The sequence below is a fragment of the Siphateles boraxobius genome, unplaced genomic scaffold (genome assembly GCF_051911475.1).
Source record: "Siphateles boraxobius isolate OS27281-9 unplaced genomic scaffold, OSU_SipBor_1 5, whole genome shotgun sequence".
Taxonomy (NCBI): domain Eukaryota; kingdom Metazoa; phylum Chordata; class Actinopteri; order Cypriniformes; family Leuciscidae; genus Siphateles; species Siphateles boraxobius.
Window position 1 is genome coordinate 866,430 of NW_027509141.1, and position 17,128 is coordinate 883,557.

Sequence of the window (17,128 nt, forward strand, 5' to 3'; positions counted from 1 at the left end):
ATGGACCAGGGTTTCCCGCAGCACTTTGTTACTAAGGCGGCCGCCAAAGCAACACACGCCTGCTGCCTTAACTACGTCGTCAAAAAAAATTATGACCGATATCCGCCGTGTTACTCTGTCCTGTTTTCTCCCTTTTTAATCTTTAAATATGTGATAAGCCTTCGTGTTCGCTTCAGTCTTGTTATCAGCGCGTTCTTCCGCAGCGGCGCCAAGCACGTGAGAACTAACAGAAGACAGGGTGTGTGTCTGTGTGTGTTCATCTGAGCCTCATTGGTCTGTCACTGGTCGTCAATGTCAGAATATTTGAGATGACAATCAAATCAAAGTAGGCGGGCTTTATGTTCGCAGCGCGAATTTTAGTAGAGCGACTCATAGACAGGAGCGACTCGACGCACTTCAGTTTACGGTCGGTCAAGTGCGAGAAGATGTAAGTTTCTAAACTAAACATTTCCTATTTGACAGTTTTTTTAGGTCATAAATGTTAAACGAATCACACAAATAATCAGGCAAACTAATCAACTTTTGTCTATTTTCGCCATTTTGAACTGAAAATAGGCCACTATGTGACGTGACTCATGTAATGTAACCTTAGCCTAATAATTAGTTTTTACTGTCATTGTGAGGGGACAAGACACATTAACCAGGGTACCTGCGGGATCTTAAAAGCATTGAAAAATAATCTCAAATTAAGGCCTTACAAGCCATGAATTTGGTATACAAAGTCTTGGATTTTGTTACAAAAGTATTATATATTTTTTGCCTTTACTAGGATTAAGTTCATCATAACAAAATTAACTGTTACTAAAAATTCATGTAACGATGAGTGCACCTCGCACTCCACGTCATAGCAGAAAGACCGAAAGCGTGCGCACCGTTACTATGGTTACTAGGCAAGTGAGTTACAGAACATGATAGTAACGTTAGCCAAGCGTAGTTTGTCGTCTGAAATAGGAAAGTTTCAGTTTAATCCGCTGTGGCCACAAATGCCAGAATTCAATAATTTAACCCCCAAATCAGAGCTTTTCTGTTAAAAGAACTTGTTTTCTACCCGGTCTTTTCAATAGTAGCTGGCAACCATGCGCGCGCGCTCTCTACACTGCTCAAAAAGCACGGATGATCTGAAAACGCAGACAAGCTGGAGTTCAGCAATCTTCATTTGAGACTTTCAACTTAAATTGAAGTGTCATTCAGTCGGTCTATGTTCTGTCACGAGCCGCTTGCGCTGTTTGTGCGAACAAAATGCAGGCTGATATCCAGCAGTGTTTTTAATGTTGTTGATGCAATGTTTCCCGAATATCCACAAGATTTCAAATGTGACATTGATTTTATACAACAGTTAAAAAACAAAACAAAAGGGTAACATTAAGTGATTTACTACATTTAAAACAGTATAGTCAGGTGTAACCCCTCCACCCGGGTCCCACTCGACCCGCTCCGAGGGGGCCTCGAACCCGGGTCTCCGGCATGAGAGTCAGGCGCTCTAACAAGGAGGCTAAAGACTGCAGCCTCTAGCATCTGTCGCTAGAGAGCCTTTTGATATCAGAGGAGTGAGGTTTACTCGCACAGCGACTACTAGCTGGCCTTCGTTACACTCACCCCCCTAAACCTCACTCCCATCCGGGTCACGGCACCAATGTAACCCCTCCACCCGGGTCTAGAGATGCTCCGATCAGCATTTTTGGGGCCGATCACTGATTACCGATCACCAAAATCATGATCTGCCGATTGCCGATCACTGCCGACCACAGAATGGCAGGGGAATGGGAATCTTTTATCTATAATCTAGCAGAGTTTGCACCATTTGTAGAAATGTGTTTATTTAATTGTATTTAGAGAATTAGATGTCTTAAGGCTACTGTAGGTCAGCTTTCCCAAATAAGGCAGAGTAACATTAAATTATTCCAAAGAAAGAGGGGTCAGGCAGACCAACACACATCAAATCAGCCTAATGGGAGGGGATCAAGTTACACTTAGGCATATTTGGAAATTGTAGCCTCTTAATACACCCACTACATTTACTAATTGGCAACAAAGTGTACAACTTGTTACACCAAAACTGGCTACTGATAAAAGGACAAAACTATGGCAAGTTTTCGTCTGTTATTATTATGAACGTCTGATGTAGTTGAGCAGAATGCTCTTTTATGAAGTTACTTCATTAAATGACATATTTAATGAGATTATGCCTGAAAAGGTTTTGGATTTTTTATCATATGTTCATTTAAAAATATATATTGTATAAAATGACTTCTTGTTTATATTCGTTTTGTTTTATTGTATTTATATGATATTTGTATTTTTATAATTTAATTTTTGCCATGAAAATAGCTTTGAATGCTGACATGGCATTACATAAAATAATCTGAATCTGAATCTGATGTAGTTGAGGAAAAAAAAAATACCACCACCACTTTTGAAACATCTCGCGGCACAAATGTACCAATACAAATAAATTAAAACATCTACAGTTAACTCAGAGCATTCATTTTGTTCGTTGTTAAATAAGAGGCGATCTAGTGCTGAAATTTCTTTTTTTTTTTATAAAGTGATACGCGCAGATACCGCGTTCTGTTGTGGCTCGCGCGGTGCACGGTCTTCAGTCGAACGCGCGCTTCAATCCGTTGGGAGACTCCCTATTCGTTCCGGTGAGGGAGAACTCATGTTGCCACTGCCAAGCTCCACTCTGCTGTTGTGTGCCCGTGCGCCACACATGCACGTGGGAAAAAGTCGCGCGAGTAATTTACGTCACGTGATCGGCTTTTTTGATCGGCGCTTTTGGGGTTCGCCAATCAATCTATTTTTAGCCAATATCGGCCGATCATGATCAGCATCCGATCAATCGGAGCATCCCTACCCGGGTCCCACTCGACCCGCTCCGAGCGGGCCTCGAACCCGGGTCTCCGGCATGAGAGTCAGGCGCTCTAACAAGGAGGCTAAAGACTGCAGCCTCTAGCATCTGTCGCTAGAGAGCCTTTTGAGATCAGAGGAGTGAGGTTTACTCGCACAGCGACTACTAGCTGGCCTCCGTTACACAGGCTTATTGCTCTATTTTGCAACGAAATCTGTGGCTTTGAACGAATCGTGAGATTCAATGAATGACTCGATGACACACATAAAGACAATGAGTTACCGCCACCTACTGGCGATTTTAATACAATATTTTTATTAATATTAAACGATTTTTAACATTGCCTATTGAACATTGTTTTATTTAATGAATTATTTATTTTTTAAAGGTATTACAAAGGTAAAAAAATGAAATGGAAAAATTGATTAAAGGGGGCAAATATTGTCCCTCAATGGAAAAGGTGTGACTGCAGTCTAAGTGGAAGAGGGGGTACGGCACTCTAAAAAATTGGAGAACCACGGAATTAAGGAAAAGGGATATATATGTAGAATTGCACAAGTGCTACTGCTAAAGAGTTTAATGTCAATAATTTCTCATAATCTTAATTGAACTGGCCTAGAGAGAATAATTATGACATTTTCTCTCTAAAGACTACATATTAAATAGCTACCAATAGTAAAGTAACTGAAGCTTGGCTAAAAGTAATGACTAAAAGTTTACAAAAAATGCAAAGACTTTTCGTCAACTAAAACTATGAAAGACAGAATGACTCAAATGTGACTAAGACCAATAAGCATTTTCGAGCAAGATGAAGAAGACTAAATCAAAAATGGCTGCCAAAATTAACACTGGCCTACACACACGTGCGCGCTACAACGTGGTTGTGTATGTATTAAATATGACTGATAATTTAAATAAAATGTTTTATTCAATTCAAGTAGCCTACTTGTACATAATTATTTTCTAGGGTTGAAAATGTATACAGATTTGACATTTTCCCCTCATTCTTCTGTCGTAATGGGTACGAAGTTGGCATTGAATTTCGTTTGAAATGGTATTAAAAAGGTCTTAAAAAGCCTTGAATTTAAGTTTGAGGATCCTGGGGGTACCCGGTTAACAAACCGTTTTCATCATGTTAGGGCACAAGATTGATAATGAATGTGTACATATTGATAATGAAAAATACAATTTGTAGCCTTCAGTAAATTAAAAAAAGCGAAGATGGACCGAAACCCAGGCTAAAATTGCGGGCTTCTTCGTACAACGAAGCAGGCCTACCTCACCTTCCGCACCGCCTCCCCCACCTCCACCGCCGGGTCCCCCGCAATCCTCTAAACACCGAGGTAGTGGGTGGAACCCGGAGTGGGCTATAGACCCTAAATATGCAGGGTGGCTGTACCACACAGAACATGGTGAGTAGAGTATTACTATTTATTTTATATTAAATGTTGAAATGACTAAGCTATAATAAATGAGTTATTGCATTATTCCTAGGGATGTTTTGCAGATTGTGCAGGATGCACCGTCAAAGGGCATCACGTGGCCCCTCTCAAAGGCCTTTCATAGAGGTCCCCTGCACTAACTACAGGCGTGATGCCTTGGACTCACACTTGAGCTCAACCAATCACGTTCATTGTATGGGCATTGCAGCCCAAACAAGCCGAAGTAAGTGTTTGAGTTGTTCAGGAATAACAAACTAGTGTGATTTAATTATTAAATTTAAACTAACAGTAACAGCTATTGAATGTTTCTTTATTAGGTCTTCCCATCAGTGAGGCATTTCAGCCCATTTTGAATGTGGAGCATGAGGCCGTAATTGGCGGCTTTAAATGTCTTTACTGGCTGGTAAAGCATGAAATCGCGCACCATACAAATTACCCGGCATTGCTGGATCTGGCAGACCTCCTAGGCTGCCAATATTTTTGGCAAATTGAAGGTAAGAATTTTATTTCATTACAGTGTACATTTGCTGTCATGGATTTGTAATAAAACTATGATGTAAGAATGTATTTTCCTAGATTGATCAAAGGACCAACTACAGGTCCCACAGGATTGTGGACGAAATGCTACAGATTCTGGGAGAAGTGGTTGAGGAGCCCATTTTAGAAGCCATTAGAACACCAAAGGCTATTGGCTTGGAAATTGATGAGTTCACAGACATCTCTGTGACAAAACAAGTAGATATACATGTCAGGTACAGTAGCAGTCACCTTCTTATTAATTTTTAAATGGGTCATGATGACATCCTGTAAGTGTAACAAAACCAGGATTAGACTATTATTTTCGTAAATATTTCAGGTATACAGTCAAGGAAGGACAGGTGTTCTGTCAATTCCTGGATCTTGTATCCATTCCAGATGGCACGGCCAGAACTATTGCAGAAGCTGTGAAGCAGGTCATAATAAAACAAGAAATTCCTCAGGACCGCATCTTTGGCCTTGGCACAGATGGAGCAGCAGTGATGACCGGTAATGTGAATGAATGAAGGAAAAGGACAGTTAAGTTAATGTCGAAACACTGAATAGGTTGCCTTAATCTAAAACTTTATGTTTTATTTTAGGAAAACAGAATGGCACAGCAAAATTGTTGACCGACACCTGGCCAGGATTAGTGTCGGTGCACTGTGCTGCTCATCGCCTGGCCCTGGCATGTAAAGATGCAGCAGAGGAAGTGCCGTACATGAAAACTTTCAGAAAGCACCTTCAGGAGCTGCACCTTTATTTTCAGAATAGTGCAAACCGCACTAGTGCTCTAAAAGCAGCTGCCAGTGTTCTCCAAGTAGCGGACCTGAAAGTCACAGTAAGTGAAAACATTGTAGGCTACACCAAATTCCTTATCAGGGTTTTTCCTGCATAGACAATTATGAGGCGGCCGCCTCAGTCAAATTTCCTGCCGCCTCCGCCTCTCGACAAAACTCGGACAGACAGTCACGTGCTCATATACACTTTTTCCACCGTGACAGTTCTGTCGCGATTCCCGCTTGTGTCCATTCTCTAACCGTGTAGTTTGCCGATAGTGCTGCACGGATCATAATCCGCGGGTCGAGCGGGCCGAGTAATAAAAACATTCCATTCAATCGAGGGTGGATGACAGCTAAATGAGTGTAATAAAGACACAGAACTCCCATCATGGTACCTAATGTACGGACGGTAACAGAGTTGCGCTGTTGAGTCTCGCGCAGTTATTTATAACATTAATTATAATTAAGAAACAATATATAGGCTACACACGACCAGAGTGCTGTTTTCCTGAATGCCATCACGATTGAAACCGAGATATTAATTTCATAACAGTTCAATAAACAAATAGTTAAAATTAAGTTACTTACATTTTTAGACTGTTTTTGTCCTGTTTTAGCAGCGAAAATAGTTCCAAACAACAAAACCATATCGCGTCTCACAGCAACACTCATCCATGATTCATTACTGAATCATTCAGCGTTTTGAACTAATCGCTTGAGTCAAAGATTCAATAGCCCATTATTAAACCGCCTCATTCTGAATCAATCAGCCGTTTGAACGAATCGTTTACATTAATGACTCAATGACTCGCTCATTAAGACGGCCGCCTGCCGCCTCCTACTGGCGGTTTAGTTTCAAACTATCATTCTTTTCAACATTCCTTGTATATTCAAAAAATATTAAAAATAATCTCATTTAATACAGTTATAATTTTTCAATGTAAATTATTTAATTTGATTGGTAACAGCCTAGTGTCTTATTATTTTAATTGAATGTATTGATAAAATATAAGAATTTTAAATGAAATTTAGAGCATACATTAAATAAAATTAGGGGGAAAATGCCCTTTATAAAGGTACAAAAAATTGTTCTGATAAGAGTGTTTTCAAAAATGAAATATTGACAATAAGTTTAAAGGGAGTAAAGCCTCTGTTTAGGCTATAAAGAAAATGTAATTTTGCCAAAAGACGAACTTTTAATTTAAATAAATGTTAATTGTGTGATATGTTACCATATTATCATGCTTAATTGAATAATTGTAATGTTATGATCAGATGCAGATATCTAAATCAAAGAATATGGGTGGTTGGCGGGTGGATTATTATTTATTTTTAACAACAGATTCGAGTGACTCAAAGTGCACCAGATTAATGAATTTATCTTTAAAATGTAAAAATAATCTCCCGGGGGGGCATGCCCCCCCGACCCCCCTAGTGTTACAATTTTACCACCTCCGCCTCATTTTGAGCTACAAAAAATCCTGCCTTATAGAAATATGGATTTGAATTAATTGCCCTACCCCACCGCGGGAGGTTAAGGACACTAGGTGGCTATCACAAGAGAAGGCCATTTCAAATCTTCAAAGAAATCTTCCTGCAGTGCTTGCTACACTTGCTGAGCAGGCAGATATAAAGAAGGACCCAGTGGCACGAGGGTTGTACACATACTGTGCAACTTACAGATTCGTTGCAGCGGTTTACCTGCAGGCAGACATCCTACCCTACCTGGCACAACTTTCCAAATTGTTCCAGAAGGAAGATGTCAATTTCATGGCAATCAAAAACCACGTAAGTTTGTCATGTCACATTTATTTTTATTTATAGAATTAAATGACAGTTTTCCTCTGTAAATTAAATCATGTTTAATTTGCATTGTCTATTTAGGTTCCTGTTACTATTGAGACATTAAGAAAAATTAAAGCAGCAGGTGAACAGCAACCCGAGGGCTCCTTTCTAGCTCAGGTCAAAGAGAAGGTGACCCATCTTAATATCGATGCCGAAGAAGAGAGGGGGAGACGTGGGGCGCCTCTTTCCAACCTCACCTTATCGGCACGTTTTCAGACACAAGTAAGCAAGCTCAAGAACGGATAAACAATAACGATTATCAGATTAAATTAAAATTTTCTCTCACATCTAATGATAATAGGTCATGGAGCCCTACATTGACAGCCTCATTCAGCACCTGGAGCTGAGGTTTCAGCAGCTTGCAATTCTTGGTGCCTTTAGTGCAATGGGACCACCAGGACCACAAGGTGATGAGAGTCGTACCATCTCAGACCTACAAATGCTGGCCAAGCAGTTCCGGCCCATCAATGAGAAGACACTTCTTCAAGAATGGCAGAGCTTTAAAGTGCTTACAACAACTGGAATCTTAAAAGTGAGTCATTAACATCACGCATATGTATCACGCATATCTGTAATTGACCAATGTTCTAACCCATCAGGGCAAGTCCCAACTAGACATCATGACTGCAATGGCATCTGGGTATGATGAGCTACATCTGCTTTACCCAAACCTGTCCCTCCTATCAACAATCGCCCTCACAATATCGGTCTCAAGTGTGAATTGTGAGGGATTTCCCTGCGATGAATAGGGTAAGTCCATCATCATCACTAAATCTTGATTCTATCAAAATTGTAAATATTACACAAAAGTATAAATTAATCTAAACTTCAATCACTTTCCATGTATAGATCAAGACAGACTTGCGTAACAGACTGCAGGGGAACAGTCTGACAGCCTGCATGAAAATATGCATAAATGCTCCACTCGTAAAAGAGTGCAATTACCGAAGGGCCCTTGAATTGTTTTTTTATAAACCAAGGAGGATAGCCTGTAGCGATGCTAGGTGTCAGCTCTGCCATAAGCAGTGATTGTAACATTTTTGCACATTTTGACGGAGGTGGGAAATTACTTGAGTAAAAGTGATTTTCTGAGTTAATCTGAGGTCACAAGTTTTGGGAAGTCCCTAATTAAACCCTTTAACCTGTTAAGCTTCACCAGTGCGCCAACACACTGAATCGTTCTTTGTTTAAATAGGTCAAAGTTACTATCAGATGTAATGTTATTACCTTGACAAACTAAAAAGATATAAGACTCAAGTTTCACTATTTGTCTTAATTTGTGTCAGGAGTTATGCAATTTCCTCCCGGACACCAGGTAATGTTTTAGGTAATGTTATATTGTTAAAACTGGTTTCATAAAATTGGTATCGAAAAAAGTATCGTTCAGGAACCGGTATCGAAGTCAAGGTATCGGTATTGGTATCGAAAATTTTGTTACGATACCCAGCCCTAGCCCTGTCTCTGTAAGTCAAGAGCGGGACTCATCATTACTTGGTACTTGTATTATTATATTATCAATATGTAATTAGTCACATAAAATATAAGATCTGGGGCAGCGCATCGTGAAATGTAATTGAAGACATGATAATCGTGATCGTATTTATGTGTTTTGGTGAGGGGAAAGATGTGGAACTCGGTCCATTGTTACACCAAACAGTACATAGAGGCTGATCACATTGGATCTGTGTTTTATTCATTTTTATTTTGGCGATAACTGTCTGTGCTGTTTAGCTTGTTGCGTTTTTCGTCTTTTGTAAATGTGATGCATTACCTAACATTACTGTTAGGGATGGGGCCGATCCGATCCAGTATCGGTATCGGGACCGATACCAGCGTAATTCAGGTATCGGATTTTCCCGATCCAACCTGCGTTGATATCCGATATCCATGACCCATGTCTGCGCTTTAATGTTGTCTGCTGAAATGACTCCAAAAGTGATTCCCGCCGGCGAGTCTGCTAGCTGGCTGCAAACTGTGGAATGGATTTTGCTGAACAGAGGCGTGGCTCAATGAGACACAGAGTTATGAGACCGCTCAGGAAATCCATTCCGCAGTTTGCAGCCAGCTAGCAGGATAGTATTGAGCAGAATTGTGGCTAGCTAAAAAATGTCCGCTGTGTGGAAATACTTTTCACTGGAAACACCCCAGAGCAAGACCGCGAGATGCAATGTTTGCAAAGCCGTTATTCAGCGAGGCGGAAGCTCCCTCGCGTCGTACAACACAACGAACGCTATCAAACATTTAAAAAAGCACCACATTAAAGAGCACGAGGATTTTTTAGTCGGGGGGCAGAAAGACAACGGGAGCCGTCAGGAATCACTTTTGGAGTCATTCCAAAAGCAAGGTAAACTCCAGGCAGACAACGTAAAGGCTATAGGGATTACCGAAAAGTTGCTCAACTTCATCGTACTCGATGACCAACCGTTATCAGTGGTGGAAAACCCTGGATTTCGCAGCCTGATTGAACACTTGCAGCCACGGTATAGTTTACCATCCAGGAGATATTTATCAGAGACTGCGCTACCTGAACTATACAGCCGAGTGTCAAACAAATTAGCTGAGAAGTTAAAAGGAGTCCCAGCCCTGAGCTTTACTACAGATATTTGGACTTCAGATGTCTGCCCAATGTCGCTGATAAGCCTCACAGTGCACTGGGTTGACTCAGATACACATAGCCACTGCAGTGCGGTGCTTCAGGTAAAAAAGTGCAGGGGTTCACACAACCGAGCTACAATCGCAGGCTCCATTTCAGAGATGTTAAATCACTGGGAGATCCCTCTGGAAAAAGTGCATGCCATTCTACGGGACAATGCACGTAATATGAAGGCTGCGATGGAAGACTTGGCAGTTCCTAATTTGGGCTGTTTTGCTCACTCGTTGCAGCTCGTTGTGCACGAGGGACTAATGTCACAACGCAGCGTTAGTGATGCATTAGCAAACAGCAGGAAGATCGTAGGACATTTCAAGCATTCACAACTCGCACAGTCTCGCTTGGAAGACCTGCAGCATGAAATGCAAGGTACGGGAACCACGACCACCCCAACTCGTCTTGTTCAAGATGTTCAAACAAGATGGAACAGCTCCTTCTATATGATCAAGAGCCTTCTGAAAGAGAAGCGACCTCTCTGTGCATATGCTGCCGACCACAACTTGCCAGCAACATTGTCAGCCAACGAGTGGGGTTTGCTTGAAAAAATAGTAACTGTGCTGGAGCCCTTCGAGGAGTTAACCAGGAAAATCAGCTCAGCGACCTCCACTGCAGCCGACGTAATCCCAGCCGTCACCGTTTTAACACGCCTGCTCGCCGAAGAGAACAGTACTGACAGTGGCATCAAAACAATGAAAAGCACGCTCCTCCAAGCTGTCAGCAGGCGATTCAGCAGCATCGAAAGTGAACCCCTCTATGCAGTTGCCACTTTAGTGGACGCTCGATACAAAGATAGGTGAGTCAGTCATATTTTTATTAATGCCCTATTTATTAATGTTGGCTAAGTTTTAAAACTGAAAAAGTTAAATCCTGACTACAAAACCAAAACTACATGTTGATTGATTGTTAATGTGGCCTACAATTAATTGGATAAGGGGGGAGGTGGCTATGTACATGCATGCAGGCTGGGTTCTTGCAGCAGCAACAAATAAAGTTGTACTCAACCCATTTATTTTTTGTGTCAGATTCTTTATGGGTGAAGAAACTGCCAGGAGTGCGAAGGCTCTCCTGACACAAGAGCTTGAGAAGATGGAGCAAGCACTGCTCAGGGCATCAGCTGATGAAGCAGGAGCAACAGAGGCAGAGCCAGCAGAAAAGGTTGCTCGCATGGAAGCTGGTCCAAGTACTGGTTCTCCTCCAAGCACAAGTAAGAGCAGGTTCAGCAGTCTGTACGACAGAATTCTGGAGGAGCATGATGAACCTGCAGTAGGTACCCAGGCAGCGGTTATCCAAATGCAAATGTATTTGAAAGAACCAATGATGGGCGAGAAAGACAGCCCTTTCCAGTACTGGGCAAACAACCATGCTCGCTTTCCTCTCCTTGCTGCTGTTGCGGTAAAGTTCCTGAGTGCCCCTTCAACCAGTGTGGAAAGCGAAAGACTGTTTAGCACGGCATCCAATATCGTGGATGAAAAGAGGAATCGTCTGACAGCAGAGAGAGCAGAAATGCTCATATTCCTCAAAAAGAACCTGCCAATGTTTAAGTGAGATTTGTTGGACACTACATCACTTCCTCGGTGTTAACTTTTTGAGGAGTCATTTACTTTTTATTGTTTTCTTTTGAAGAATAGTTAGACTCTGGCGTTAAGCTTAATCCAGGTCATCTTCAGTGCCAAACCTCCTACTGTACTTGATTTGTGCTGTTCAGATGCACACTGTTTTATTGATAAAGTGTGTGTGTTTGTGTGTGTGTGTGTGAGTGTGTGTGAGAGAGAGATGTTTACAGTTATTGCACTTTTCTTATATTTCAAATATTTTACATTTTAAAACCTTGATGTGTTGATGCTACAAGAGCCAGTGTACTTGATTTGTGCTGTTCAGATGTACACTGTTTTATTGATAGAGAGAGTGTGTGTTAGTGTGTGTGTGTGTGTGTGTGTGTGTGTGTGTGTGTGTGTGTGTGTGAGAGATGTTTACAGTTATTATTGCACTTTTCTTATTTCAAATATTTTACATTTTAAAACCTTGATGTGTTGATGCTACAAGAGCCAGTGTACTTGATTTGTGCTGTTCAGATGTACACTGTTTTATTGATAGAGAGAGTGTGTGTGTGTGTGTGTGTGTGTGTGTGTGTGTGTGTGTGTGTGTGTGTGTGTGTGTGTGTGTGTGTGTGTGTGTGTGTGTGTGTGTGTGTGTGTGTGAGAGAGATGTTTACAGTTATTATTGCACTTTTCTTATTTCAAATATTTTACATTTTAAAACCTTGATGTGTTGATGCTACAAGAGCCAGTGTACTTGATTTGTGCTGTTCAGATGTACACTGTTTTATTGATAGAGTATGTGTGTGTGTGCGTGCGTGCGTGCGTAAGATATTTACAGATTACAGTTATTGCACTTTTCTTATATTTGAGACATGATTTTTAAAACTACAAGAGGCAGTGTACTTGATTTGTGCTGTTCAGAATGAGATATTTGATCTGTTCAGAATGAGATTTGTGCTGTTCAGAATGAGATTTGTGCTGTTCAGAATGAGATTTGTGCTGTTCAGAATGAGATTTGTGCTGTTCAGAATGAGATGCACACTGTTTTATTGATAGTATGTGTGTAAGATGTTTACACTTGCACTTTTCTTATTTAATAAATATTGACATGACAATCAATTTGAAAACCCTTACAGACAGTTGCATATTTCTTTTCAGAATGGGATTTTTCCTGTTAACAGGATTTCCTGTTTTTCTGACATTATACTTACCTCAAGTTGCCTTTTGGGACATACATGCATACATACGTACATATCATACTTGCCTGTTGAGAGGAGTTTATTACAGCATCATATAAAATCAACAATAATGCTAATAATAACATTAAAGCAAACACAGGTCTGGTATCGGAATAGTATCGGTATCGGCCGATATCCAAATTCAAGTATCGGGATCGGATCGGAAGTGAAAAAATGTGGATCGGTGCATCCCTAATTACTGTGGTGTGTTTTTTTGTGGGGGTGTGGGGGGAGGGGAGGGGATTTGTCGGGGCGCGCACGTCATACTGGTCTCCCATCAGACAAATTTAAATTGTAAAATATTACTGATAGGCTTTAAAAAGGCTTACATCTTCTAAAACTGGCCTTTCATATTCATAGACGAGTCATTTTACATTCATAAGGTGTATTCTCAGGGTTTTTCCTGGTTCAAAATGAGGCGGAGGTGGTGTCATCCTGATCTTGACTCTTACACACACACACACACACACACACACACACACACGTAGGCCTACCGTACCTTTAAGTGGCTTAACCAAAGTGACTTCAACTTATTATTTAAAAAAAAAAAAGATGAAAGATTAAGATGAAAATGACAATTATTAAGTTCTAAGTTATATAAAACATTACTTTTATTCAACCAAACAGGAATATTTATTAATCAAATAAAGCTTTTTTATCATCTACAACTAACTTTTCAGCCCACAATGGCTAACTGAATTAACCAGTCTTACTAAATGATCAAAGCTCATTCACATCTGATCTTGCATTCTCTATGGTTCACTTTAAATGATTAAATGATCTCTTATATTCGCTTTAGTGACTGAATATTTCAATAGCTTAAATGAAGCGGTTCAAATGAGTCATTCGTGTGCGAGTCGTTCTGAACGCAATGTGCGTTCATACTGGCGAACTCGCTGTGTACAGTATACGCCGATTCAACTGCACTGATAAAGACATTACAATGATGTACGTCATGTTAACTTGAGAAATTTCAACAAATGAAACGTACTTGGATGCAAAACAAACAGCTGTGGAACATAACAAGCTCTTGTTCTGCAACTCTTTTAAGCGCCTCGTTGAGCTCAGAATGAAACAGCGCCACTATTGTGGCGTAATGCCGCAACTGCAGTTACAAATGATTATAATGGGTTATGTTGCATTTTGTCGCATCGGGAAAGAGATTCAAATTAGGGCATTTTTAGTAGCCTTCGAACAAATATTGTAAAACTAACATTACTCGAAACATTTCAAAAAACAATAGTTACATGCTTGATCTAAATCTACCTCAGAAACCTTCACAGTAACGTTACATTAAATGGCGGGAAATTTCAATTCACCAAAAATAACAAAATACTCATTGCAACGTCAAATATTTAATCAAAAAACAATCTTCTAAGTTTTCAAAGTTACCCAATAGAACTTGTTTTTTATTTCATGAGATGTTTATTACTCACCTGATAAAAAGCGCCAACCTTCACGAGCTGCTTGGACTTCACCCATAGAGACTTCACGGCACAGCGCGCACTGGCCTGTACGCAAGACGTGATGACGTGCGTTTCAACGGTCATCAACATAAATCCTCCAAATACATTTTTTTTTTCGTGTAACATTTTGTCATACTAGATTTCCATCAAATTACACACAAAAAAAAAATCAATTGTTGTAGTCCATTCACTAACTTCAGCTGCTGAGAAACCCTAGAATGTGAAAAAGCTAATGGCGCCATCTACAGGTGCTATTAGGAATAGAGAATATGAAAGGGCATTGTAGGCCCTGCATTTTTTTAATTTACAATTAAGAAAAAATGGAATTTGTGAAAAATATGATTTTTTAAGAGCACTAGCATTGCATCTATCAGTTGAAAACAAGAAAACCTAAATAACTTTGAAATATGTAGACTGTTCATTATGAAAAATTTTGACTAACGTAAATTTTCCATAAATGAAAATGTAGTTGTAATACTGTATACACTTATATAGGGTATTACAATTTCACTATCAATTACAGCTAATGTATTTTAATTTTAAAGTATATATCACTATAAATAAAAAAATAAGGATATACATATACTTTATGTGGGGTTACAGCAAAAATGCTGCATATGTTTTTAATTTAATTGTAATTAAGCAAATCAGTATATTTTTTGTAAAATATAATAATTACTGTTCACCTCTTATTTCATATCAGTAATATACACTTTAAATAGTTTTTTGTTTATTTGTTTTTAACCACAGAAGTTACAGAAGTCCACTTTCATGCAGAAATCCAACAACTACATATGATTCAAAAGATGTGTCAAATGGATGCATTTTGAGGCCCAGTAAAAAAAAAATGCTATAATTTACATTGATATCAATAGGCTTGTTTGAGATGCGCCTTATTTAATTCCATTCCAAATAAGTGTTTATCAATCACTTTTTTCGTTAATACAGACATAGGCTTTGGGTTTTTTTTGTGTGTGTGTGTGTGTGTGTTTTATAATAAAATTACATTGAATAACCCATAAAGATCGCACTGTCCGAGAGTTTGGGAATATTCACACATAACATATACACATAAAACATGATATCCGAGTTTTAAAATCAAACATTTTAAAACCATCAACATTAAGGTGTGTCGTCAGCAAGTCGTTTCCCATCATGCTTTTGATCAGCGCAGTCTATGGTGGAGAGCAACTGCGCGCGACTGCATGCAGAATCCGACCCTTGCGCGCATGACATCAGAGACATCAGAGCAAGGCGGACCGCACTCGGACACATTTCTAACCGGCATGCATTACGCGCTGATCACCGGTGATCGGTTCTGCGCAGATTTTGCTCATCTTTTTTTTACATAGCTACTATGATCTCAAACCATGATCTCAAACAAGCCTATTCCTGCAGAATTGGGCGGGGCTACACGTGTCGCTCCACCCACAACTAGTCTCATTGGCCACGAAATGACGTCAACGCTTTGAATGCATATAGTTTTAGTTCTTTGATAACTGAGGCGGGGCCAAGATGGCGACTTGACTAAACGCTCATGTTCTAGCGCTTATAGGGTATATCTTACAAAAGTTGATGTAAGAAACAAGTCACACTTGTTGGGTGTTATTGAGATTCTTAGAAATAATTACAGTTAATTAAGAATAGGCTACTTACATGGTTTCTTACTCGAATAGAGAGTCTAACGTTAGACGTTATCATGAACTTGTCAGCCCCTGAAGAGATGGACTTTGAACTCCAAAGAACGGCCGAAAAAAGACTTATTAGCGAAACTCATCCCTACATTTGTCAACAGGAAAAGGGAGGAGAATGTCAATCAACTCCAAATACGCCATCCAAAGCACCTCCGTCGAAAAAGCATGCAAAAGGTGATGCAACGGATGAATTAACGTTAAGTCAGGTATAGCAAAGCATCATTCAAATAATCAGGCAGTCATCCAAGCAGAGCCGTCGCAAGGGCTGTGCGAACTGTGCAACTGCACAGGGCCTCGCGCCACTAGGGGGCCTCGCAATCCTGCCGGGTTTTTTTTCCCCCAACAAATTAAGCGGGTTTTTCATAGGGCTCCCTGTCGATTTATTGGTCTATGTTCTGGATCAACCAAAATTCTGATTGGTCGATTTTTTGACGTGTTAATTTCATCAAGTGGGAAAGCACTTATTGCTAATGGGGGTGTTTTCAGAGCACCCCTGTTTCACAGGTAACAGCCTGTCTTCAGAACACCCCCCTTGTTTTCACTTTTTTGGATTAACCCAACCCACTGGAGACAGATTGAAGAAAGTACTAGAAGGCATTGGTATGGTGGTTTGCTGAATATTAATTTAATTGTGAGCGTTTAATTTACTGTCAGTCCTCCTTGTCCTTTACCATGTCAAAGACATCGGCAGTGTGGCAACATTTTACGAAAATAGATAATGGAAAAAAGTCGAATGCAAAGTTTGCAAACAACAGTTTGCACATCACAGCTCGACTACAAACATGGCATATCACCTTAAAACGGTAAACTAACTTGTCTGCGTTAGGTTGCCCCGTCTGTTTTGAGTAGGCTATATGAATGAACATATAAGAATTGGCATAAAACATTGAAATATGCCAATTAGTAATAATCGTTTTTATAACTGCAGGCACACCCGCACGCAACAACAGTAAATCTTCTAGTCACTCTGAAATTTTTGACATTCGGAAGGAGAACGAAGATTTGAAAAACAAAAACGAGGCGAACCTGAAGATCATCTCTGAAATGGAGGACAGAATGATCAGGATCGGTACTGTCAGAGATGGAATCTTCCATAGACCAACGCTACT

The 17,128-nt window shown here is 40.0% G+C and overlaps 2 protein-coding genes across 2 annotated transcripts; both read left to right on the top strand.

Annotated features, from left to right (window-relative positions):
* The first annotated feature begins 4,874 nt into the window (after positions 1-4,874).
* Positions 4,875-8,182, top strand: LOC143712076 (zinc finger protein 862-like). The gene is made up of 7 exons (XM_077204293.1): positions 4,875-5,042; positions 5,147-5,316; positions 5,409-5,647; positions 7,122-7,376; positions 7,473-7,655; positions 7,735-7,965; positions 8,033-8,182. Exons 1-7 carry the CDS (start codon positions 4,912-4,914, stop codon positions 8,180-8,182), a joined length of 1,359 nt encoding a protein of 452 aa, XP_077060408.1. The 5' UTR covers positions 4,875-4,911.
* Positions 8,183-9,539: 1,357 nt separating this feature from the next.
* Positions 9,540-11,628, top strand: LOC143712077 (zinc finger BED domain-containing protein 4-like). The gene is made up of 2 exons (XM_077204294.1): positions 9,540-10,876; positions 11,106-11,628. Exons 1-2 carry the CDS (start codon positions 9,540-9,542, stop codon positions 11,626-11,628), a joined length of 1,860 nt encoding a protein of 619 aa, XP_077060409.1.
* The last annotated feature ends 5,500 nt before the right edge of the window (positions 11,629-17,128 follow it).